General features: G+C 40.9%; 1 protein-coding gene across 1 annotated transcript; it reads right to left on the bottom strand.

Moving 5' to 3' along the window:
* Nucleotides 1-232: 232 nt before the first annotated feature.
* Nucleotides 233-23,866, bottom strand: TXLNG (taxilin gamma). Its single transcript, XM_086464226.1, has 10 exons — nt 23,708-23,866; nt 15,069-15,381; nt 14,281-14,372; nt 10,765-10,935; nt 9,829-10,023; nt 8,619-8,738; nt 7,496-7,570; nt 5,237-5,329; nt 4,601-4,696; nt 233-3,555 (listed from the first exon to the last, which is right to left on the bottom strand). The coding sequence occupies exons 1-10, from the start codon at nt 23,849-23,851 to the stop codon at nt 3,235-3,237; spliced, it is 1,620 nt and encodes a 539-aa protein (XP_086320352.1). The 5' UTR covers nt 23,852-23,866; the 3' UTR covers nt 233-3,234.
* Between the last annotated feature and the right edge of the window lie 2,850 nt (nt 23,867-26,716).

Here is a 26,716-nt window from a genome sequence, read left to right as displayed (position 1 = left end):
ATGCTCTGCCTGGGCCGCTTGTTCTGGCTGCCAGCAGCCACCAGCAAGTCATCGACGTGACCCTGTGACAGCACCCCTCTTGGGGCATTTCACTTGAACAATACTCTCCAACTCAAGTTTCACATCTTTTAATTTTCACTCTTGAGTTTTCAAGCAAATACAGTGAGTTCAGTAGATCCAGTTAAGATAGAAGACATGAACAGGAGGTTAAAGAAAAACTCAGAGTCCAATATATTAAGCATACTTATTTACTTAATCTATACAGAATCGAGTAGATAAAATTTCAGATTCACATTAGTGAAAAATCTCTACAAAATGTTTTTGAAAAGCAAAACAAAGACTGCCTGTTCATTTATCATTTTTCCTCATGAAAGCAGACGTGGGTTGTAAAAATAAAGCAGTGTGTTTAGCACAAACTAGATTTCTGCATCACTTTTTTCACAGTTATTTCCATCTACAGTCCAAAGAGGTAGATTTTCTGCAACACCTGAGAATTGAACTGTAACGTAACCAGGTGTAATGAAAGGAAGGACAAAACATTAGAGATACAGCTCTAACTTATTTGTGTACGTATACACATATTTGGGTCTTGGATCACATAAAATTTTGCTTTTTGCAGCTTAATCATGGTGAAACTGTCAATCAGGCCCCAGAGTTTTGACAATTAGACAGACCTATTTTAGGCTACATCAGTTTACAGCCCAGGTTAAACAGTTTATGGTAGTGGGAGAAAGGCATTAATACCAATTTACTTAAAAACCCTACTGGAGCCAATTTGGCTGCAGACTGGCAGTGCAATAGCCTGCTGTATGGCAGATCAGTTAAGAGTGCCGAGCTTATCCCTTATATGGATTTGTATTTTTTTAATTTTCTTTTTTTTTTTAAACAACACTTTAAGCAATGCATGAAACTGTATTGACTGGTTTCAGGAAGCAAAGTACAGCTCACCCTGGCCAGATAAGTTGATATGATATGGGTACGTTAAGGGTAGGAATGAGAAAAGGTATCCCCATTTTAAAAGCCTTTCACTTGGGGCATTCTGCTTCATTTACATATTAAGTCAGTAACAAATATATTTGTATTGCTGTTCTATACATCTATCATGTCTCTAAAAGCCCTTTAAAATATTCTTGCAGCAGGGTCCATAAATTCACTCTTGCCTCCATATAGAACAAGCACTATAGAAAGAATTGTTAAAGATACAAATGTCCAAATAATAAATTGTAAAAATAGAAAACTGCATGTCCTACCTTGCCAAGGGTATGATGCATCAGATACAAAGTTTTTCACTTTTCCTCAGGAAAATTACTTCATGCTTAGTGTTAGCTGAAAACCAGTTCTCGCAACAACTATTTTTCAAACAGTTTGATTCTATAAAGCAAGTCATTTGAAAATCAAGTCTGAAATACTTCTTTCCAGGATTTTTTATGCCACGTGGTAAGCACGATTACCATTTCAAAGCTCCGAGTTGAACCTGACTGACCGCTCATCGCTACCTTCTTTTCATTCCTGCATTGTGCTTGGACCACAAACACAAAAACTGCACCGGTCTGGGAGAAAGATGGCCAGCTTCCCACTTTGCTCCACCAGTTCAGAAATGTCAGTTTTGCACAGTTCCTCTCAGTGGTATGAGCTAAAACACATTTATCAGGCCTTACATAACCTTACTCTCTTTTCAGAGACAGCTACATTATTTCAATGTACATTACTACAGGAAAAGGATCAGGAGCTCAGTGCAGCCTGAACATTCAAGTAATTTAGCCACTAAACTGCCAAGGGCAACGAGGGTGGGAAGCTCATTGAGAGATGTGCTTGATTCAGAAATCCCCTCCCCAGGTAAGTGCAAAGAACTTTAAGTACCAGAAAAGGCTACACGCGTTCGTATTTCTTAAAATGACAGCAACCAAAACTAGAAAGTAAAGACAGGGGAACTAAAGTTAAGGGTAGCTTGTAGTTACTACACACATTGCCTTGCCAAAAAATAAACGTTGGTCCTAGTTTCTTTCAGGAAAAAGCAGTAAAAATGTGGATATCAAATTTTCTAAGAAAAGACAATATGGTTTAAGGTTAACAAGGGAGCTTTGCTTGCGGTATGTTGGCGTAAGAATTTGAAGTACCATCTTTACCAGATAACCTAACTGGGAAGGCACTCTGCCAACTGGTACAGCTTGGAGGCTGAGTGTGCAAGAAACTCCACGTTGTACTTCAGGCAAAGTATTTGAATCTACACGTTCAATTACAACCAGTATACGCCTAACTAACGCCTAAATACATTGCATACGGGGCTACCGGAGAACACCTACATGCCTTCCACAGCCTCGCGTCTTCCACACCTCTGTCAGTAAACGTCTATTTTCCAGCCCTTCGGATAATCCAGAGATTTGTCTAGACAGTAAGGGATTTCTCTAGTCAGGATAACCATGCGACGGACGTACTGCAGCCAAGAGGGAAGAACACGACCAACACCTGTGCGACAGGCCACACAACTGCGAAATTCCGCTCGGTAACATCACTGTACATTTTCTCACGCATTTATATTTAACATGATCACAGGTAGGGCAAGTAGTCCAAACTAACCTTTACAACACAACCCTGAGAAGTCTGCAAAAAGTTGTACACCCTGTTTCACCAGCCGCTAATTAATGTATTTCAAAGCTGTTCTTTCATACCATGAAGTACATAAAACCCTTTACACATCTTTACTATATTCTGGACCTTTACTTTTTCATTAATGTATCTGAAAACATACTACAGGGGAAAGCTGACATTTTTTACTGGCCATTAGACACCCTTATGTAGATAAATTTACTGGAAAAATTGGTAATCTTTAGTATACTGAGTGGCAAATCAACGAACAAAATCAGAATGCTGTTCTTTAAACCAAAGAAGTGACCTGCTGTCACTGTTTTCCCCGGAGCGATATTGTATCTGTACACGGTCTTCCATGACAGTGATTTGTGTTGTGGGGAAGGAAATGCACATGCATCCTTTTATGGAAAAATATTTTTCTTTTAAAAAATGAGGCAGATGTGCAACACAGTTGTGGAAAATTTATAGTTTAAGCTATTTAAAGCTGCTATGCAGCTTCCTGTACCACATAAGTCCAGTAGTTCTAAGAAAATACAGATATGGTAGAAAAAGTAAGAAAATTTTCACCACAAAACCAAATAGTTACCACCAACAGAGAAAGTTATACACAAAATATATCTCTCAATACAGTGTTTACACTTCGTTTTAGTCTACAGATTCAGTGCCAGGAACAGGACTTGTTGAGACAGTCTTTTCGGAGCCATTTGCTGCACGCGATTCCACGTCGGGTTGGATTCCTGGTTCCGTGTCAGTGGGAGTTCCCAGCTCATCGTGGGAATTGAGCGTGCAGGACTGCAACACCTGCACAGCCAGATCCACATCTGCTTCTCTAAGAGAAACCTGCTCCTTAAGGACTTCCACCTTCTCATTCAGCTCGTTCCTTTCTGTCTGAAGGGCCCTGCATAGCTTCTCCAAACGCTCCAGTTTTATTTGAAAGCCTTTGTATTCTTTATCTCTTACTGTTTTCTGAAGGACAAAAGAAAATAAAAGCTCCATGATCCAACTGTGATTTTTTTTTTCCCCCTTGAATTAATGAAAAAGCCACCGCTATATAATCCTGAATATTAAGTCTTAATTAATCCAGTAGGTCAAATCCCAGCTGCACTAGAGCAAATTTCCTGGGAATACTTGACCACTACCCTTCAGATGGTTTGTCTAAGCTGGAGCGGCAACAGACACCTTTAGAAACAAGCACTGGGAACTATGTAACCACATAATGCTAATCGTAAGCAAGGGCTGAGTTTCAGTGAGGATCCCGATCCGAAGTCCCACAGAGCACTCAACTGCAACCCGAGCAGTGGCAACTAGAGGGAGCAGAAGGGCACACAAGCGGGAAATCTATGACCCAGCGGCAGAATCCAGGTCAGAAGGTACCATACTCACGCTCTCCTACCTAGCTCCTTGAAGGAACAGAGAAAGATAAGCAGTGCTACAGCAGAGCCTACACGACCTAGGCATGACCTTGCCGAACCAGGCCAAGACACTTGAACCAGCGTAGGTAGAACTGGATGCCCACGGCCTGTGTGAAAACTGGTTTACCTCCTCTCTTGCTGGACTACAGCTAAGTAGTGGCACCTCGTGACCTCAACAGCAGCAGGAGTGCAGGAAAGTAACTGATCCATTAGACATGGGTTATTTCCTTCATGTCAGTCTTTTATATTTAAAATAGATTTCTACTGCAGCACTGATGGAACTTTGCTCAGCCTATTAAAATACTGTCGATTCACTCAGCTTGTATGATTTCATACACATTATCCCACCGATTAAACAGTAAGCAAGGAAAGATGAGGCTGAATCTTTGTGTGTGTCATGAATTTAGATTTATACAGCAGCTTTTTGTTTTCCGCGTCCGAGGAGAACAGAACCATTTACTCAACAGAAAACATAAGGCAGACAACCCAAGAAGAGGTTACTCTGTATTATTTCCACTTCTCTAGAACTGAAAAACTGTATGAAGCTCTCCAGGACACAGGCTCTAGTTTAGCCATACTGCTGCTTAAAAGACAATTACCTCTTCAGCCATTTGCAGAAGAGCCTTGTTGTTGTTTTCCCATTTTGTACGCCACACTATGGTTTCCTTTTCCAGTTTCTTAATCTTCTTTGTCATCTACAAAAGATAAATGAAAGATTTAATTTTGTGGCTTGTGTTGCAACGTAGGTAGGTTTACACGAGTAATTCAACTTCTTTGTGTTACTTTCCAAGCCCAGTTTGAACAAGCTATTTTACAGAAAAGTCTTTCTGCACAAAATCAAGCCCACAAATACAGATTCTGCATTCAAAGAAAACAAGATTGATTCTTAAAAGAAACAGACTAGCAACCTTCGAGTACAACTAATAAAAAGCTCCAGGAAAAGAAGTTTTAAAACATAAGCACAGCCAAATGACCGAGAAGTACTGTATGCCTTTGATAAAACACTGAAACTGGGATTTAGATATTATGCAAGTTATGTCAAAAACCAGGAAAATTTACATTTTTCTTACGTAATATGACAAATTCTTATGCCCTATCTTATGATCCAAATTAAATGTCAAAATACTCCATATATCTTCAGAAGGCAAACACTGTTATAAAATCTAAACCGCATCCCACTAACAGCATGCATTTTTAACATTACTTTTTATGAAATTAAGTAATCCTCTAAGTACCTTCTCCATTTCTTGCCTGAAGGTTGTAAAGAGTTCATTACTTTTTGCCATGGTGGTCTGGAATTCTTCAAACTTATCCATGTAAAGAGAAAGCTGTTGGAAAGAGAGGCAGGAACATTAATCTGCGCAGCTATATACAAATACAAAAATATTAAGGAACAAAGCAAAATTAGACTCAAAATAGTAGAATACTAGCTTCATCTTTTTTATACTATCCTACAATTTCCATTTGAGGAGCACGTGGAACTTGTCTGAAAACGTGCTATTCGAATTATATACAAAGGAGAGTTCTGTGTTTATAGAACAGTAATATATTCTGAAGTCAAAAGGCTATTAATAAAGTTTAATAAAGTGTTGGAAGACACCACAGTTCATCACTATCTCATTTTTGCTTCCCCACTGAAAAAAAAAAAAAAAAAAAAAATCTGTGGACATATAGGTATACAGCAAATCCAGCGCATGGTTAGTGAAATTAACCTTAGAAAAGACCTACCTTTCCACCTTAACCAGCCAGAGCTAATAACCAAGGCTGGGAAAAAATAAACATGATTGATTCCAGAAATCAAAATACACATTCACAACCTATGATATCTGCCCAGTGAGCAAAAAATCATGGAAAGTGAATATTAACAAGGAGTTCATTTAATCATGAGAAGCACTGCATTTTAACAAGAGAAGAGCATTAATGTTTGATGACATAAAATTTTCTTGCCATGCACCACAAGTTCAATCATCAAGAAGGAACTGCAAAACATGTTAATTAACAGTTTAAAAAAGAAAAAACATTATGGTTCTTATTAAACAACTTCTACTGCCAGTGTGTGACTTGATGTTCTAAGAATACAAGACCATTTACTAGTAAGTTCTTACAGTTCTCTCAGTTCTTACACTGGGGGTTGCAGGACAATACAATTCAGAGCACAGCAATATTGTCTTTTGCTCTAATAGTAGAGGAAATTCCATAACAGAATTAGCCTAGCTTGTCAACAGGACATCATGACTCTGTCGTTATTGTGACTGAACTTTCCAGTGTATCTTATGCCACCAAAAAAAAAAAAAAAAAAAAAAAATCTGTCGGCTCCAGGAAACCACAAACTAAACACACTGTTACTATTAAAAAGCATAACAAAAAGGCAGTGGGATTTTAAATAAAGGGTAACCAACTTGAAAAAAATCATAAAAGACCAAGCATGGCAAAAATCTCTCTGGGAGAATTTGGATATTAATGAGTTCAAGTCCAATGGCGATGTGTGTGTATGGTTACATTTAACTACACACACGCACACTTAAATGCAACTGTTGGAAAGCCTGGAAAAGAATTCGGTACAGTAAGTGTGGAAAAAAGCACATGAAACGGAGCTTGCAATGAGACTTAATACAAAACCTCACAAAACTGAAGCAAGAAGAGGTATACAATAAAAGGAATAGCCACTGCTTCTCATGATGTTAGCTGAACCTACCGTTTCCCTTGGCCTTACGTGCTGAGCTCATGTGTGGCCAATGACTGCAGCAAATCCAGAACCACAGCACAAAACCCAGAGACCATCTCTCCACTCAAGAGAGGATTTTGCCGTGGCATTTACAGCAAGAAAACAATTTGAAGATAGCAGGTTTTTTGCAAATAGAGACACTCAGGTTGCTGAATCTAAATAAATACAGGGATAAATGTGACATTACTTGCTTCCAATCCTCCACAACAGGACAAGATGGAAACAGTAAGGCACAAATTCTAAAAGCTGCCTGGGTAAAAATCTCTGCCCAACATTTTATAGTCACAAAGGCCTCTCTGGTACTGAACAGCTACCAAAAAATAGATAAAAATACCTTTAGAAGAGAACAGCAGCTTCAGAGAAGCCAAGGAACGGTGAAGTAGCTGCCACAATGAATAGATTCTTAAGATTTCATATATTCTAGTCTTTGTAATATTAACACTATTAATTTAAAAGGATACTAACTCCAGCAATTCCATGTTTAGCACCTTGCAGTAACAGTGCTCTCCAGACACATTAAACAGCAAGTACAAAACGTCAAGTCTTTACAATTTACACTTCACTACCGAAGAGCTACCTACTGGAAATTAAATTGAAGACTTAATTAAAAAAACACCAAGTACTTTTCACAAGTAGTGTATTGTCTGATGAATGGTAACATTTAGTTTTTTCATGTATTGCTTTATGTTCACTACAATCACAAATCTCTTGGTATTTTCTTTTCAGAACAACTGTTACTGAAAACTTCCATTAAAAAAAAAAAAGATACCTGCTGCTTCAGCTGAGCTTCCTGTTGCTTCATCTGTTCACATTTGTGTCTGGACTCAGTAGCTTCTTTTAGCAGCTAAAAGACAATGCAAAAAGCCACATAGTGAAGAAAGTACTCCTAAGAATGGTTTAACTTGATCTATGATGAAAAATGAACAAACATTAACATCACCTAAGGGCCACTCAACCGTATCTTCTCACAGGGGCTTTTTTATTACTGTACTATACCTTCATATATACGATTTGATTTAAAGCATATGCTGGCATGCAGAAATTTTTATTGAGACATTTTTCTAATCGGTAGCATGACTCAGTATTTCTATTTCTGTAGCGAGTTTGAACTGCTAAATTTACACAAGTAGTCCATTAACAAACTGGATGTAATTTGTAACCGTTTTGTAACCTCCCTAATTTATTTTCCACCTCCACTTCTCCAGTCACTAATAGTACCTTTACAAACTAGTTCAAACCAATTTTGCTTCAACTTGACACCACTTTGCAGGTTCACCTTTGAAGAGATTTTCATCAGTTTATGATTCCAAAATTATGTTTCAAAAATATAGAACCATCCAACACCGGATGATTATTTTAAGATTATACAGGAAAAGCAAAGCTTTTGCCTAGAAGTTACAGATACATAAGGAGCACAAAAAATAATCTATTATATCTTAATTGGAAGCAAACTACTTTGAAGACTGCAAGTAAATTGCTGATTACCAACATACAACTAAAACATCAGGCATAGTTTTCTGGACAGTTCAGAAGATCATATGCTTTATTCTACATTCGTGATTTCTTATAGCATAAAAGCAGAAGTTACAACTCATGACAGGAAGTACCTTTGGTGTTTCAGCTCAAGACTTTTCCCAGTCTACCAAAAATCTAAATGATATCCAGCACATTTGCTGAGAAAATGCAATCAGTAACATTACTTGCCTGTAAATACAGACATTAATATTGTATGCATCATACACATGCAAAACTTTAATCTCAGTCTCACTGCTGAAATTTATCCTAACTTTCAAAAGACAGCCCCCTCAACTTGCTGTATTTGCTTTAAATCATGAAAAATCTGGTTTGGTGGGTTTTGGGTTTTTCTCTGAACATACACAGAATTCACTTACAAACTCTCTTTCTCGCTGATGTTTTTCCTCTGCTTCTTTAATAAGCTGGGTAGTTTGCTGAAGTTTGGCATCCACAAGTTGCTGCTGCAATTCCTTATGTTTGAACACTTTATCAATATGCTGAAGTAAGAGAGAAAATCGTATTAGTCAAATATAAACAGTCAACTGACCAATGAAGGTAAGAGTACGTGTAAGGACAGATGCATACCGTTTAGAAGTTTCGTGCAAAAGAAAGAGGCAAAAAGACTTTTACATGCCTTTTTTCTCCCTTTATCTCCATACAACTACTCTTTTTTTGTCCTTCACAGAAGCCAGATGCATATTTTACTAAATTGGTACAAAACTGTCAGTCACTTCACATCAGACATTTTAAAAATCCTGTAACAAGCAGTCTATACCCTTTCCTCTAAAGCTGGTGTACTACCTCTAATTCCTATTGCACTTCGTTCCTTCTAAAAGCTCTGGTGTTCATAATTAAAAAAGCCCAAAACAAGCAAAGTTTGCAACAACAGTTTATTTAGCTGGTGAAATTCACCTAAATCACTGAATTTTGCAGTCCTGCTTCCATCTGTAAAGTAGCACAAGGCAGTTTCCTACCTTTTCTCTTCCCCAAATCATCTTATGGTAGATACAAATATTGCATGATTGCAAAAGGTGAGGAACTAGTCTGCAGAGAGCTTTCTAACTGAGCCAGATTCAAAAGGAAAAAAAACCACACAAACAAAACCCCCAAAAAACCAGACCCACAACAAACCAAAAAGTTAAGAAATCGTATTCCAAACCTCCTGTGCCAACTAAGAACGAGCAAACTAATCTTAGCTGTAGAACCCCTTGAAGTTTAGCTCTCTTTGACAAGGAAAATTGGCTGGTTTTCCCTACTGTAGCTTAGACTGGCTAGCTTACATACTGCTGCCAATTAAAGCTAGCTCAGTTAGCCCTACAATATAGAGTCATTTCTATGACACCAGCCCAAATACATTTCTAAAGCGCGATAGCTTACTTGGATTCTACGTCAATAAAAAGAGCTATATACACAAAAGAGCACCTCAAAACCCCCCAACCTGAGCGAACCAAAACAAATAAGATAAAGAATAATTCTTATATGCCCTCCCATTATAAATATTAGGGTTTTATTCTCCCCTTTAAATAATTATCTGGTATTTACAGTCAAGGAACTAACAGAATCCCATTAGAAGCATAATGTGAGCACCTCTTCTCGCAATGCATATTGCTCAATGAGTTTCTTCAGTTTTTCCCCCAGTTCAATATTTTCCTGACGGAGCTTGGCATTATGTATATCATGCTGTTCCAGTTGAGCCTGAATTTCATTCAGTGTAATCTGGAAGTGTGCAGTTGCTTCTTTCCGTCTTTCTTCTTCTTCACGTGCTTGCTGCATGTTTTCCTCCTTTTATGAGAGAATATTAACGTGTTCAAGCCAAACCATACACCTTTTTCATATTTTTGAGTCAGGAACAATGCTAATAACTCACTTCTGTACAGTTTCAAGTTCTACACTGCTAGAGTTAATGTAAGCCACAATCACAATATGCTACGCTGACTACCCGTATCAAGTGCATGGAAAGAAAAATCTAGAAATTCCCAAACTTTTAGAGATCTTATCCTTATGATTACCAACATTACTCAGAGCCTGGTTTTATAAGATGCCACATGAGTACCTTCACGAGCATAAGAATTACCCAGATGTTAAATACAGCACTGATGCTATAAAGAAATCTCCTACAGTGATCACAGATAAGAATCTCTTGGCTCTCGTCCATTTCACTCCCATCCATTATATTCTGACAGAATTAAGCCTTTTTTGATACCTTGCCATTTCATGCTGCTGTTATTTCACTCGCGCTATTTTTTCCAGCAGTCATCAGCACCGCTCCCAGAAACAAATATGGCAAGATCACATACTGCAAGTAATATGAACCAGTTTGAGGAGGAAAAAACCCACCAACTCAGCAAGTTGAGCCATGCCCATATTTTTTACCTTAAAATCAGTTACACTTACACCACATCATCTTCTGCAGGTACAGGTAATGGGCAAAGTGGTAAGTAAAAAGCAGCAGTCCTGATTTTAAGCAGTAATCAGTAAGATTTCCACCACCACTGGCACTGTAATTTATGTAAATGAACTAACCTTCAAGGTCTTGTTATGACGCTGAAGCTCCCGACAGAGAGATTCCAGTTTGCTACGTGCCAAAATGGCCTTGCTATGCTCACTCTGCAAGTGGACTTTCTCTTTCACAACTTGTGCTTGCTTCTTCTGCAGTATCTTCATTTGCTTTTGAACATTCCGGCTCTCCTCCAACTAGCATTAGAGAGTATATTTATTAAACAAACATAAGTGAAACTACCTTTATGCATCTAGATGAGCAGACTGAACAAACTTTTCAACATTTCAGATGAAAGTAAGGAAGTCAAATAATTTCACTGAGACCCCCAAGTTGATCTAAAAGAGAAACTCCCATCATCCTATAGACAATTCTCAATGTGTAAGGACAGAAGACAAAAATACACAAATCCCAACTTCACAAACATTTGCCTTTGAGGAACAGGGATCATGGACCTGCTGACCATGGGCTATCAGCTTGCATTCAGCTACAGGGGTAGGACTAGTCCTGAGAAAGCAGGATGAGGCAGATAAAATTAAAAGCCAACTGAGACTGGCTTTTCAACAAGTCACAACTTCTTCCACTCTCTTATCTGTAATGTACACACAGCTGTTTATCCAACAGGTCTTATTTTTACTGTCAAAGAAAAACCCCATAGAACTGTGTAGAGTTCGTTCTTGTCAGCAGGAGCTCCTACCAAAGGAAGCAGTAATTGATAAAAGTTTGTAGAATGCTAAGGTATTTCAGAAAGGAACAGATACAACTAGTAGCCCTGACAAATCAAGTCAAACACTGTTAAAGCTGCACAGCCCAGACTTTGATGACTTAAGAGATCTACAGTCTCAACCATCTGAAGCAAAATTTTTATTTCCTTTAGGCTGTCCAACGGTAGAGGACAGCATTAAACTTTGTATACAGTGCTGACTTCAAAATCTATTCTATGAATATCCAGTGAATAGAACTTTGTTGCATTAATATCTAGTTGAGAGTAAGTTCCATTATACATGATTTTTGGGCTCCCCAAGAAACCGTATTATTGACAGTCTGTTCTATTGTAAAGAAGGTAGCAATGTTAAGTGTAACACTGCTCCTTATTAGACGGTGCCTCAGCCTCAGGACACCACAGGAAAAGCAAGCTGGCAACAAGGAACATCACTGTGACAGAAGAATAATACAATGTTGGTTTTCTGAAAGAGCTCAAAATAATGCTGAAGCACAGAAGAAAGAATAAATAAAGCTAAGGACCTCCATGACAACAGTAAATTAAACATATATTTAATCCAGTTCAGAGAAAAGGAATGTTAAGGGGGTATTTTGACATCCAAACATAAAAAGCCCTTTTCTTGGGTGGCCAGAAAAAACACTCCAAGTGGCTGTGCTGCTTGCATACCTATGAAACTTCAGGCCTGTAAAAGTATGCCAGCGTGAGACATATCACCAAGGATGCAAGCCTTCCTGCATCACAAATTGATCTCCTGATAGATTCCAAATTAGGAAAAAAAAAAATTGTGGAAGATCTTTTGCCAGGAGAGAGGCATTCCTACCTTTATTGTACAGTCCTTTTCATGAGACACCACTGAAAAACCTGACAGTGAGCTTTAAAGATGATGAATCTTTAAAAAAAGAAAAAAAGCATTGTAGGTGCACTGTTATAAACAGTTCAAACCTCTGCTGGCATTAAAGCTGACACCTCTGCCAGTGGTTCACCACCACTATCAATGAAGAAAAGAATGCATCTTAAAAGGAACACAACCAGATCCAACCTAATCTTTCTAAGTGGGACAGAGTACCTCTAAGACTCATTCAGCTAAAACGGAGCTACTGTTAGACCCAGACAAGCTCCCACCCAACTTCCCAGCAGTTCTGAGCATCACGGGGAAAGCACCTGGTTTTCTAGGATGGTGACTATCTATGGACTGTAAATGCTTAGTCTACCTATAGACTACGGATCCTCTCCTCGGAGTGGAAAAAACATAACATGAACACATCTCTCCTGATTGCCAAGCTTTCTGAAGGAAATTACAATAAATTCAGTCCAGCTGTTCCCTAATTGTTTTGAGATCTTTCCTTCAACAAGAAAACTCAAACTGAAGATGGTGCAGACTGTTTTCTTTCTGCAGAAGTAAGGCATTCATGCCAACCTAGCTCCTCATGCAGGCCATCATCATCACCACTGTGATTTGACATGGGAGCTGTTCTCTCAATAGAAAAGGCATCACATGCACAAGCAACTGCTCATAAGAACTAACCCATTTACTGCATTTTCCTCTCACAATATCAAAGCTCATTTTTAGGTGGGCTCCCCATCCTCAAGTTGCACTATGGAAGTATTATTGTTTCTCATTTAAATGAAAGTGACTTCCTGGAAAAGCTGCTGGTTTTGAAGGAAATTCACTCATGTGAACAAGAGCATGCATGTGAGAGAGCGCAAGAAAACCAAAGCAAAAACGTTAACAGACCTCCAAGGAGGACTCAGGATTTCCTAAACAGAACTAATCTAAGTCTATTCTTAAGTAATTCGTATTGCTTCTGTGAGTAAGAAGAGTAACTGCTAGCTCATCCTTAAAGCTCTGGAGACATTATTAATCTATCAAAGGAAAAATAAATTTATTTCAGAAGAGTAATGCCATGTTTTGCAGCCATCATGCCATTTTCAGAAACAGTCCCATATATAATACACCTAACATCTACAGAAGGAAAATCTTATGCTTTTGTCAAGCTATTCAGTTATCTCTTTAGTTCTGCATTCATTTTATACCTACAAGTATGGTGGAAAAACATACACAGTATTTCCATTCTTGTCTGTCCCTGTCTCAAGATGAACAAGTCAAGCATTTTTGTCTCTAGGCACATTCAAAGTGAACTTATGAGCCTTCCCCCTGCTCCATCTTTTGCAATCAATTAAATTTGAGAATAAATTATCATTTCTCCTACTTGGGGTGGGAATGCACTTTATGATCAATTACTGCTAACGTTTTGCCTTCTTGATTTGTTACTGAAGAAATGTATACTTTTCTATCCATTCCTTTGCATGATCAGAAAGCACAAAAAATTAAACCTAGATCTTTCCATCTACTCCGCAAAAATCACTTAAGAGTGAAGTATAACTGAACTTCCTGCCCCTCCCCAATCTCTGTATCACAGTATGTTTTTTCCTTTTATCCTACAGGGTATAAATTATAAAATGCTAGCACAAAAGCATTATCAACAGAAAAAAACTAAGAAAATAATTACTTACAAAAGAAACTCGTAGCTTTTCTGTTAATCCTAATGTTATGCTTCAACATCAAATTATCAAAAAGTTATTATAAGCTCTTTTTTCTTTGGATTTAGGCAGTCATGTAGAAGTGAAATGACTACATGCAAGTTTGGCTGAAGCAATACACATAATAAGCCTGAGCATTGTTGTGTTTTGTTATTTTTTTTTCCTACCAACACTGGGAAATATTCAAAATCATTATCTGTCCTGTATTAGAAGTTCTTGCATTCCACAGTTAATATTAACACATGAATAACTCCTGCTATCTTTACAAATTACTTACCAGATCAGCATACTTCTTGCACAAAGCTGCCAGCTTTTCCTCTGGAGTAGAAAGTGTGTTCAAGGCTTGCATTAATAATAGCACTTCTTTCCCTATGAATTGGATGAAAGACAACCACACTGAGAAAAAACCATACCAGAAAAGCAGCCTTTCTTTAGAAGTAAAATATAGAACCATGAGAAATTAGTTGAGTTATTCTCTGGTTTGATAGCTGCATAATCCTAACAGACGACAAATGGGAAGTCATCACAGTAAGAATAACTTCGTCTTGCCTACGTGCCATTACGCAACTTAGATAGCAAAAGTTACTTTAACCTTAAAACCACAAAAATATTTCTGTCTTATAATTTATAATAGCACAGATAAAAAGAAAAATATGAAAGAGTAAAACTTAAAAGGTTAAGTTCTGCTAAGAAAGGATATTCACACAAGTGTTTTTAATAAGCCTTTGGAATTTAAATATGAGCAGTGCTTTGGTAGCATTAAACACCGCAACCTCAAATTTAAAAGTTAATCCAACAACTGGAAAGTTAAAAAAGTTGATTAGTAATTACCACATTATTATTATTAAAGTTCCTGTGAAAATAGTGTTACCAGCTGAAGGATTCTTACATATGCATTAAGAACTGTCTTTTCCTAAGCAGAGCTGCACATTTTCTCAGAACACCCTGTTAAAGATGACAAGTTTTGGCTACAGAGTAAACTTGAGACAAAGACAGAGCAAATGCATGGCTCTTTTATAAAAATACTAAAGCCATTTATAAATCAAAACGCCAAAGAGAACATACCCAAAGTTTTCTCTTTGTGTTTTTCACTCTCTGGATCTTGTTGGCCATCAGGTGGATCAGTACGGGCTTCTTCTCTACCAGGAGTCTCCTCACGAGACTCTTGAGAGCAGCACATGGTCCCTGGGTGCTTTCTGTTCTTTGTAATATATTCTGCTTCTTCCAACGTGCCCGTGTTCTCCAGGCCGTGACAGTTGGACTGCACATGCTGCAATGCTGTATCAGACAATTCACTGCACTTGCTGTTCACCAGCTGATCCTGGTTATTCATTGCCATCTCCTGAGATCCAGCTTCTTCCATTGCACCACCAACCAGCTTCAGAAGGGAAAGGAAGAAGTGGAAGTAAGCAGTCAAACAACCACACTTGAAATTAAAACTTTCACCTTTCTTTTGCACAGACAAATAAAAGCAAAATTCCACCATTACTCAAGCTGATCAAGTTGATACTCACTGATAAGCCAGGTTTATAAATAACTGTACACAGAATCAGCCTAAAGAGTGATGGAGAAAACAGCACACCACAGCCCAAAAACCTCAATACTCTATTATGAAATAACTTTGATACTTTATCATTGCAAAAATGTTTATACTCTACAAATTAAAAGTTCACAAGGAAATCTGTTCTTAAAGCTCCAAAACTAATTGGCTATCACCTCAGCTGTTAAAACACAGTCTTAAATGAAAACATTCCTCCCTCATGGTTCTTAAAAACGTTATCTCACACATCCATGCTAAGTAAACTCAATCTAAAACTCAGCAAGAGTTTAACTAGCTTTATGTACTGTTATTTGAAAAATCAGGTACAGAAATTGAGGAGGAAAATTATCAAAACCTTTATTATATATTAGTTTCAGAAAACTGGAAGGTATCCTTTTAAAAATAATTCAAGAGAGACACTGCAAGAAAGAGGGGGGGTAAAATTAACCTGCTAGGAAGTCTAATGAAATCCACAGAAATACATTGTTTTGATAACATACATAAGGGAAGTGTTTAAACTACTTCAATCAGAATGACAAATACAATTGTCAGCTCATGACCGCAGAAAATCTGTTGTAACAAGAATGATAAACAGGACCAGAGCACATCCATTTTTGAAATGCTAAAATTCACATCCATGAAATAATCAAAAAAATGAACGTTAAATGGCTTCAGATTTGGAATCCTACTTCCTATTATTTTTAACAATACATTATTTCTGCTCAATCAAATAGAACTTTCTCAAAAGATTTCTTAAACCCCAAAACGTTTAATCATTTCACCAAAAAGTTAAACAGTTGTTTTAACACTGCAGTGATATGCCTGTATTTTGGAGCAGAACACCTGACCATACCATTCTATGGCTTATTAAGCAGCCACCAGACTCCTCTCAATCACCAGAGCAGTAGTCTCAATTTCTAGAAACATGTAAGGCTGATGAGAACTTCCAAGAGTGTTTAGTTGGGTAGTTTTTGTTTCATTATATTACAGAGGCTGGGACTCAGACAATACTTGGAGGTGACTGGGTATTTTTTTGCTGTCCATTTGCAATCCTACTATACACAATGTGCATCCAAAGTCAGAAGTACAATAAGCATAGCTGAACTCATTTCACTGCCAAAGTAAAGTGATCATTCTCATTGATTTATTTTCAGTGAACTGAAAGTAAATTTCCTCAAAGTCACAAGGAATTATAAAAAACAGGGCTTGTTTATATGCAGAGCTATGCTGTTTAAGCACAAATTAATTTCATATTATCTTATATTTTAATATTAAAAATGCGCTAATTCTTAAAGCCAAGAGTTTGCACTGGGTTTTATATTCTGCACAGATGTGGACCGTTCTTCTCTTCAAAAGGAATTAGCCAACATCAAAGGAACACAGCCAACACTAATAACATATTGTGAGACATATTTCAACTCCCAATTTGTTCAGCATGCTTGGAAGAGTTACTTAAAAATCATTAAACAAATATGCATTAACATTGTAAAAAAATATTAACAGCTTAGTTGTTCTCTATACTTAAAGCAAGCCCCTTGCTTTAGACCTTATCTCAAGGCAGATTCATTCTTGAGATGGAATTCATACAGTATCTTCCACAAAGGACAACAAGCTTTTGAACTGCAAATAATCTGTATAGACTTCAGCAGCAACTTTTGACTTGTCAAGGAAGATTCACTTTGCACTGCACTTTATAACTGTGGAAATGATGCACATGTTTTATGGACAAACATAAACACACAGCCGTTTTTTCATTCTCCAATCATGTCAGACAACATACTTGATAAATGCCAGTGATGGTAATGCAGTAATAGAATTGCTGTAACAAATAACCAACCCCAACATTTAACAGTTTTTACAGCTTTACTTTTTACAGCTGTAAAATGTGTACTTTTCCCCCCTTCTATTGTCTTAAAACTGTGGGGCTTCCATTGGCATGGGAAAGACTTACCCCTCCAAACTTAGGGTCAGGTAAACAAGTGAGATGCTTCGTAAAAAAGGACAAGAGACGTGAAAACAGCAGGGCTCACTTAACCTTCTTGTAGGTACCAATGGTTGAAATCATGGCACAGATCTCTAAAAACCATGATTCATACAGACGCTGAAGATACTGTGTCATATCATGTTGACATGACAGGAAAGATCAGAGGTATCTGAACACAACACGACACCAGATTAGGACTGCAGTACCGACAACAGCTGAAACTTGCAGTTTTCCCATCACACAGAACATGAACTTCCTATTCAGATACTCGTGCCTAAGAAGCCTGGCAAAAGGTAGGGGAAGTCTACTCTAAACTCGAAGTTGCTGGTTTGGCACAGTATTTCCAGACTTTCTGAAATTCATAAACAGACTCAACATTTTCTCTTTGAGAGCAGAGCACACAGTTGCCAGAACTCCACCAGGCAGCTGAGAAGGCCGGCCTGGCTGTGGCCGGGGTTACACATTGAACAGCAGCAGCACCCAAATAGCTCTCTTGCTATCACTTCATTCCCCGTTTTCATACCCACCTCTATTGTGCTAGTGATATTTGTGCAACTTGTTCTAACACAGTTTATAGCCAGCTCAGTACCTCAACCCAGTTCACTGCACAGCAACAGGCAACCCTGCCAACCAGAAGTGCTAGCACGATAGTTGGAAAGAAGCCAAAGCATGAGAGTCACAAAAAAAAAAAAAAAAATCAATCTAATCACAGCCAGAGCACAAGGAACTAAAAAAATAGCTTATTGTCACCACAAGTATGTAGTTAACACTGACTACTGAGGTACTGGAACACCATCAGCAAGACGACATTCATGAGAAACATTGCCTCAAATTTATACAACCCAGAGATCTTCACTGGTTTTCATCTGAGAAAATTCTGCCATTTCGGGGGGGGAGGGGGGGGGGCAGGGTAAAAAAGAAAGAACTACCACCAGCAGGGGCATACATGTGACCAAGAAGCTGCAAAATGCCTCACCTCTACTAGTAGCAAACCATCATAGTAACCTAAAGCCTTGCCAGTTCAGAGCTGGCAATTAACATGCATATTCCAAAGCATCTGAAAATTTCACAGAGTGAACACCACCACCTCATTAATTCAGCAGAGCTTTTCATAGAAATCAAATTAGGTGTCAGTCCAATTCTTTACTGACAATAATAATTTCTTAACTCTGAGTACTCTCTATCCTTATTCGAAAAACCCACAAGGATTTTCAGAACTTCAGACTCATTCTCCAAAGTCTAATAGAGAAGGCAGAAATAACCTATCAGAACACTAAACTGAAGAAAAAAGTTTGTGTACAAGTGTCTTGTACATCTCATATTTGAAAATAGTGATAGTGAAAAAAACTACCGAACTTGTCAACTTTCTTTAGGTTTTCCAGTGAACATGGAACAAATCCGAGCTTACTGACAAGCAAGCATGCTCCCTGCAAAACCAGAGCTCACTGTGGCAGTAGACAGTTTCTGTAGTAATACAGAAATTTTCTTGTCTTAAATACAATTAAAAATTGGTCACCACAGGCTAGAATGCTGTATTTAAATAAGTGGTTCTACCAGCAGCTAGAACAACCTGATAACATACCAAAACCCCTAAAAAACCCCTAAATTCTATCAAGTTGTAGTCCATAAGTTCTAGCAAAATGGACAGCAGTGGCACAACATACTAAAATTCTAATATATTTAACCTAGATTAAAAAGTTTTCGGTTTTAATTTTAAACAGAGAAGTTTGTTATTGCCTGAAAGGGGCCACAAACACTTCCTGATTATGACTAACAAAGAATTTTCTACATTAGCTGTCACTTCAGATATTAAAAACATAACCAGAAGTCTAACCACCCTTCTCACACTCAATTTTATTCTTAAAACACTTTAACTACAGTTTCAAGCTGTATCAAGCTTCAAGTTGGAGTATAGCAATAATAAAAGTCACATTGAGAATGTTAAGTACTAAACCGTATTAGTATCACTGAAATTGCCCCCCCCTTACTAAGACGATGGTCAGAACAACCCCAACTATTACCTCTATCTTTTCAAACGCGTGCTCATCAGACGAGTGAACTTCTCAGTTCAACATTCCAGCCAGAACACAGCACTTCCAACAGCACATTGTATAATAGCGCTGATTCAGTACTGACTGAATAAAAAACAAAACCACCCCACCAAAGACCTTCTACTGAAATCACCGCTACCTTTTCTAGCTGCTACCATGCTCTCTCAGCTTCCAGCTGGCTTCCAACCTCCAGCTTCTAACCAGCTTTAATGATAGGTGGCTTATAATCTGACAGACCGGAATTAGATTGTTACACACCTACAAAGATTTTCAGCAAGAGACAAAAAGAGCATGTTGCACAGATAATATGCCGCTTCGTAAGTTCACAAAATTATTTAGCAAAATTCAAATATCTATCACTACAAAAAAAAAAAAAAAAAAAAAAAAGAGATAATTGCCACCTAGCCAGCTGTGAAACCAACTATTACAAGATGCTGACATATCTGAATAAGTATATCATCCTCAAGCTATTTAAGACAGAGTTACAGGTCAAACAACTTGAGGATGCCTGTAGGAAAGTTACTGGTAACATCCCTCCCGCTCATCCCAAAGCTTTCATTCAGTCTTCTGCTCTGCTCTCTCAACTTGTAGCTTGATAAAAAAAGTGCACATCAGGAAAACTCTACCTCACTTCACACCTAGAAGATGAGAGTACAAGATAGGCATCCTATTTATGAAACCGGCTATGATCACAAGAGCCTTGGCCAACTTCGCTTCAAACAGCACTGCTTCAGTAATGCGCACTGCACATAAGGACGAAGCAGACACCTAGGCAGAACTTACCTTACCATGCCAAAAAATACCATGAAGGGATTTTTTTGATCTAGGACCTACAGAAGTCTGTAACATACAGTGCTACCTAAAATATACTGTGCTTACTATTGGTACTACGTGTACTGAAGTACCTATATTTTATACTCTTGCACATACACATACTCAATCTTTCCCTAACACTTAAACACACCTCTGTACCACTTATTAAAAGAAACCATAATTAGTAGCTACAGCAACATCCTTTTTATCCTATATGTTAGCAAATTAAAAAAAATATAGCACTAGCATTAATCTATCAAAAAATCTCCTACGTTCCCCATAGTAGTAGTCGGCCTGTCCTATGAAAAGACTCTTACAACCTTAGCCTTCGGAATTGCCACACTTTCAAAAAAATATCCTGGAAGCTTTAGAACAAACATATGTGCATAAAACAGATTTTCACAACTGTGAGACAGCCTAAATATACAAGCAAATACATAATCATTTGCTCAGCATCAGACTCCAGAAAAGAGCATTTGAATAACATCGTCCAGCTGACTACATGAAACTAACTGGACATAAGTCTTACACTCCTTATACTGACCAACTACATTAAAAAAAATCTTGTGGCAAAAAGTATGTCGTATTTATCACAAATGTTTATGGTTTATAACAAATTTTAGGCTTCCTGCATCCCAGCAATTTACTTTTACCTGCTAACACAGGAAAACTTACTTGGAAAACATGTGTGTGCTTTTCCTCAGTGCAGACACTCAAGAAGACTTTATTTAACACTGTATTGTGCTGAAAAATCAGTAACTCTTGGTAGTAATTTTATTCATGACTTCTTTATAAAATGTAGCATTTTGGGACATCACAAAATTTGGGTTTGAATTTTATAGCAGGTGCACCTTCATCCACTGGTCTAGACACAATAATCCAGGTGCTTGTGACCACAAGACTAGCTTATTAAGGTTGTTTCTCCATGCAACACTTCTCTATACTGTGCTCACTGACCTGAATGATCATACAATCTAATTATACCTTTCTGAAAACCTGATGGCCTCTGAGGTGGCTTCCCCACTGAACTGAGATCTCAATTGTGGGATCAGAAAGTCATTTCAAACAAACATTTCACCCTGTTCTGTCATTACATAAAAAATTATATTCTGTGCGCTCATTTATCTACTTTCAAAATACTGGACTGAGGCACCTGCAGTATTGCTCATCGTTGGCTTCAAAGCATTGCAAGGTTAGAAGTCTCAACGCAGTAGGAGGACGATTAAGAAATATCTACTTTGGAAATCCGTATTTTATCTTTAGAAATATAGAGCCAATGTTAACAGAATTCCACTATTAATACTGCTGGCCTTACATTCAAGATATTTGATATTTGTTCAGATACTTGTATTCTCATGTGCCCCCTGCTTACGGTCTTCCTTTTTTTCCTGTTACCCTTTCCATGCTTCTTGCTCTGTCTTTCAGTGGCCTCATGACATGCAAGACATTCCAGCTTTTAAAAATAGCTGTTTCTATTTACCTGAAACATAATCTCAAAAAAAAAAAAAGTTGGTTTTTTTTAATTTTTTTTCTGTGCTCTGAAGAGAGATCAGAAACAGCTCTTCCCTGCTTTACCGAAAGACATTAAAAACACTTCCTGTGATTCTAGTAAAAATTTCACTGGAGGAACCCAAAGTTTAAATGGAAACGTTCAGTGCACTTACACGCAGAGCAAAGTGCTGCACATTTCACCAGCCCTTTCTTAATGCAGGCATCTGAGACAGGTGCCAATTAAGAAAACACTTAATATAGCATGAATCACTTCAGCCAACAAGGTTTCATTTCCTCTTTACTATAAACCTAATAGTTTTCTAGTCATCCACAGTATGTTTCTGGAAAAAGCAGGGTAGACAAGTTCTGAATTCCCAATGCAAACAGGTCACAAGGAACCTAAAAATAAAGAAGCTCCTGTGTACCAAGGCAGGGGGAGGGAAATCTGCAATAGATCGCTGAAAGATTTTTAATTCACAAAAAAAGTTCAAGGTAAAATTTGCTTAATATTCCCTACCACGTTTCACCTTTTTTAAAAATCAAATTCCATTTGACAGTGGGTATATGAAATAAGATGGAGATGCTTGCTTGTTTGTGGGGCTTTTTTGTTTATTTTTTTAAAACATCATCATCATCTCCTTTCATAGCAGACACTAAAGTTACTTAAAAGCTGCTTCCTAGCAAAGAACTTAAGAAAACACTGAGCAGAAGAGATGGTTTTTCATTGAGGAAAACTAGCTCCACAGCCTCCTGAATCTCTCTCCAACAGCCAAAACAACCAACCACCACCAAGTTACTGTTTCTGGCATGTTACTATCCTTTGTACCACAGAAAAAAGTCCCCACACAAAAGCCACTTGAATTTATGTAAGGACACAGGGATGAGATACTAAAGTGGCCCATGAGATTATCAAGGCAGTTCTGTCACGTACGACACTGCCTTGGTGATTTTAACGTACGGTAGCTTAATTACAGCACATCTCAAGTCTTTGGTGCCCAAGTGCACGTATTTTAGGCTCTTCCTACAGGGACACGCAACCAGAAACTACCGTAAAGCCACCGAGGACACCAAGACACCGTTGCTTTCGGTGTCGTTCCGGCAGAGGAAGGGAAAACGCAGAAAAGGCCACTTCTACCTATTTCGGAGCGTAAGGGAACGCCGCCGCCGCGCCGCAGGCCGGCACAGCCTCCCCTCCTGCCGGGCGCGCCTCGCACCTCCGCCACACCGCCCGGGGCCGCCCAGCGGACGTGGGACACGCGGGGCCGCCCGCCGAGGCCGGCAGAGGCTCCCCAGGGCCGCCCGCACCCCGGCCGGTACAACAGCGGCGGGCGCGGCGGCCACCCGCCCCCCACCACACCGGGCCCCGCCACGTGCCGCCGCCCCCAACGGCCCGCCGCGTGCGCGAGGCAGGGACCGCCCCCCGACCCTCGGAACGGGGTGGGGGGGGGGGACGGGACACGACACGGGACGGGGGGCCGGACAGCCACCCCCGGCCCCCCCGAGGGGAGCGCGGCTCCTAGGGGGGGCGACACCGAAACACCCCCCGCGACACACACCCAGGGCTGCAGCGAGAGGTCCGGTCCCGGGGGAAGCGGAGCGTAGCCTGGCCTGCCCGGCGCAGGCTTCTCGAAAGCGGGGGAGGCGGCCGGCGCGCTGCCTGCTCCAGCCCCGAGGTCCCGGGCCGACCGGCCGCGGAGGCCGCATGGGGATGGGGGGGGGGGGGGGGGGGGGGGGCGGGGGAAGGCGGGGGAACGAGGCGCCACAAGCCGGCGGGGCGGGGAGGGAGAGCGCCCTGCCCCCGGGCCCGTCTGCGCGCCGCCCTCACCTCCGGGCTGCCGCTCGGGGCCGCCGCCACCGCCGCTTCCTCGCCGCTCTGGCTCTGGCGCCGGCTCCGTCCCGCCGCCGCAGTGCTGCTGCTACCGCTGCTGCTGCCTCCTCCGCGCGCTGCCTCCGCTCCGCGCGTCGCCATGATGTGACGGCAGCATCCAAACAAGCTGCCGGACCGAGGGACACCGGAAGCTCTCCCTGAGGGCCCGCCCCGCTTCTCGACCGCAGCCAATCGCCGCGAGGCCCTCCGCCTCACGTGAGAGATGTGCGCCCTCCCTGCCCGCCGCTTCCCCCCGGGCGCCGCCGGGGCGGCGGAGCCACTGGCGGGCTGCCGGCGGAGAGGGGACTGCGCTTCCCGGCGGGCTCGGCGCAGCCGCCGGGCCCCGGCGTGCACTGCGCGGCTCCCCTGCCCGCAGGCCTGCCGGGAGCCGTAGTGCGGTCCGTCGCGGGGCGTGCCGGGAGATGTAGTCCCGGCGGCGGGAGGTGCGGGAGCGGCCACGGGCACACCGCGTTATTAACGGCCGGTCACGGACGGAAACTTTGCCCTCTCCCTGCCCCGAGCTTTATTCCGCCTTCCCTGTAGCTATCGCCGCATTTGTCATGGCGTTGGAGGCGCGGCCGAGCGTGGGGCCGTTGCCGCGGGCCGGCCGTGGGTGGCGGCTGTGGCCGGCGGAGCCGCCTCTCCTGGAGGAAAAGTAGGACGTCTGCGGGGAAACTGCGTTGCGCAAGGAAGTTTTGCCAGGAAAAGGCTTTGCAGGTGCGGCCGAGGCCGGGGCTGCAGGTGGAGCATCTCCGTGGGGCGGCGGCGCTGGGGCGATGGCTGTGAGCCCTTCTTGAGAAGGTGGCAGCGTGCTCCAGCCCTCGCCTGAGCCAAGGCCTTCTCCTCCCCACGTGGGCCCTGCTGGAGGGCGAAGGCTGCTGCGGGTTTAAGGATCGCTTCTATGGGAGAAAGGATGACCACATATGCTGGGGGAAGGAATGACGCTGCCGAGGCAGGCGCACGTGCAATCCTTGGAGCCCGCCGTCAGGTCCATGGGCACGTGCAGGCCTTGGCCTTCTGGTGGGCCACTGTGGAGTGAGAGACTCAAAACTGTGGCGTGGTTTAACCCTGGTGGGCAGCTCAGCCCCACACAGCTGCTCAGTGACTCCCCCACAGTGGGATGGGGCAGAGAACCGGAAGGGTAAAAGTGAGAAAACTCATGGGTTGAGATAAAGACAGTTTAATAGGTAAAGCAAAAGCCACGCACACGAGCAAAGCAAAACAAGGAATTCATTCACCGCTCCCCATCGGCTGGCAGGTGTTCAGTCATCGCCAGGAAAGCAGGGCTCTACCATGTGTAGTGGTGACTCAGGAAGACAAGTGCTATCACTCCGAACCTCTCCCCGCTTCCTTCTTCTTCCCCCAGCTTTATATGCTGAGCATGACACCACATGACATGGGATATCCTTTTGGTCAGTCAGGGTCACCTGTCCCAGCTGTGTCCCCTCCCAGCTCCTTGCGCACCCCCAGCCTGCCCACTGGTGGGGTGGTGTGAGGAGCAGAAAAGCCTTGAACTGCTCAGCACTAACAAAAACATCCCTGTGTTACCAGCACTGTTTCCAGCACAAATCCAAAACACAGCCCCGTACTAGCTACCATGAAGAAAATGAACTCTACCCCAGCCAAAACCAGCACAAACTGATGTAAGGAAACATCCTGGAAACACATATGTTCCTGCTTTCCAGGGAAACAACCTTTTCATGATACAAGGGGAACCTTTATGTTCTTTTACAGAGTTACTGAACCACTCTAAACCTCCCTAAACACTTCTTCAGGGAATAGGTGGAGTAGATATTTGTGTTGAATAAATTAGCTTCTGTGAGGCAGTACCTGCTTAAATTATTTTACCCTTACATCCTAAATCTATACTTACCAGAACTATCCAGTTGCTAATTTCAAGATGAAAAATAATTTTTAATTTTTTGGGTATCATCCTGAACTTTAGATGGAGATTCTCTCCCCCCAAATAACACTTGTTCTTTTACAAACATGCATAATACTGGTACAATTCTTGGAAAAAGAAAAAAAGGGCCCCTCCTCTCCCTCAGCAGAATTTTCACAGAATCACAGCATGGTAGGGGTTGGAAGGGACCTCTGGAGATCAGCTAGTCCAACTCCCCTGATACTGACAGTGTTTGGACATTGCCTTATGTAAATATTTTCTAGTAATTCTTTTGTACTTTTTAGCTTTGTATCCGTACATGGGAAACTTTGGGTAAAAACAAAATAACAACCACCAGGACTTACAGTGGAGGATGCACAGAATGCTTCTTATCTTGAGATTACAGTTTCAAGGACTTGAGCTGACTGAGCAGCCAAGGATGTCTGAAGACTGGCAAAGTGCTTCTGCAAGAATAACAATGCGCCCTGAAATGAACTGTGTCTCAAAATGAGCAGCGGGCGCTTACCCAAACGACTACCGATGACCACCTGAGACCCTTGCGCATACGGAGTATAGTTTCGCAATGCTAGCAATATGCAAATAGGGTAGAAAGGTGGAGTTGAGCATTACAAGTAATTATGTGTGTGGCATGTAATTGAAATATGCAAATCCTGGTACATAAACATACTAAGTTTTCTGTTTAGCTTCGTACTCGATTTGAGAACTTTCCCCAAGTATCCAATTCTGTGCACTATCAAGTAAAGCAATATCTCCTTCCTAAATGTAGTTTCATTTCTGCATTTTGGAAGTTTGGCTAAAACGACAACCCCCCTGCTAAAGCAGGTTCACCTACAGCAGGTCGCACAGGATCATGTCCAGGTGGGTTTTGAATATTTCCAGAGAAGGAGACTCCACAGCCTCCCTGGGCAGCCTGTTCCAGTGCTCTGTCACCCTCAGAGTAAAGAAGGTTTTCCTCATGTTCAGGCAGAACTTCCTGTGCTCCAGTTTGTGCCCGTTGCCCCTTGTCCTGTCACCAGGCACCACTGAGGAGAGCCTGGCCCCATCCTCCTGACAGCCAGCCTTTA

Source organism: Leptosomus discolor, chromosome 1 (genome assembly GCF_034619465.1).
Source record: "Leptosomus discolor isolate bLepDis1 chromosome 1, bLepDis1.hap2, whole genome shotgun sequence".
In the NCBI taxonomy this organism is placed as follows: domain Eukaryota; kingdom Metazoa; phylum Chordata; class Aves; order Leptosomiformes; family Leptosomidae; genus Leptosomus; species Leptosomus discolor.
Note: the sequence above shows the minus strand (reverse complement) of the source record. Positions and strands in the feature narration are given on the sequence as shown.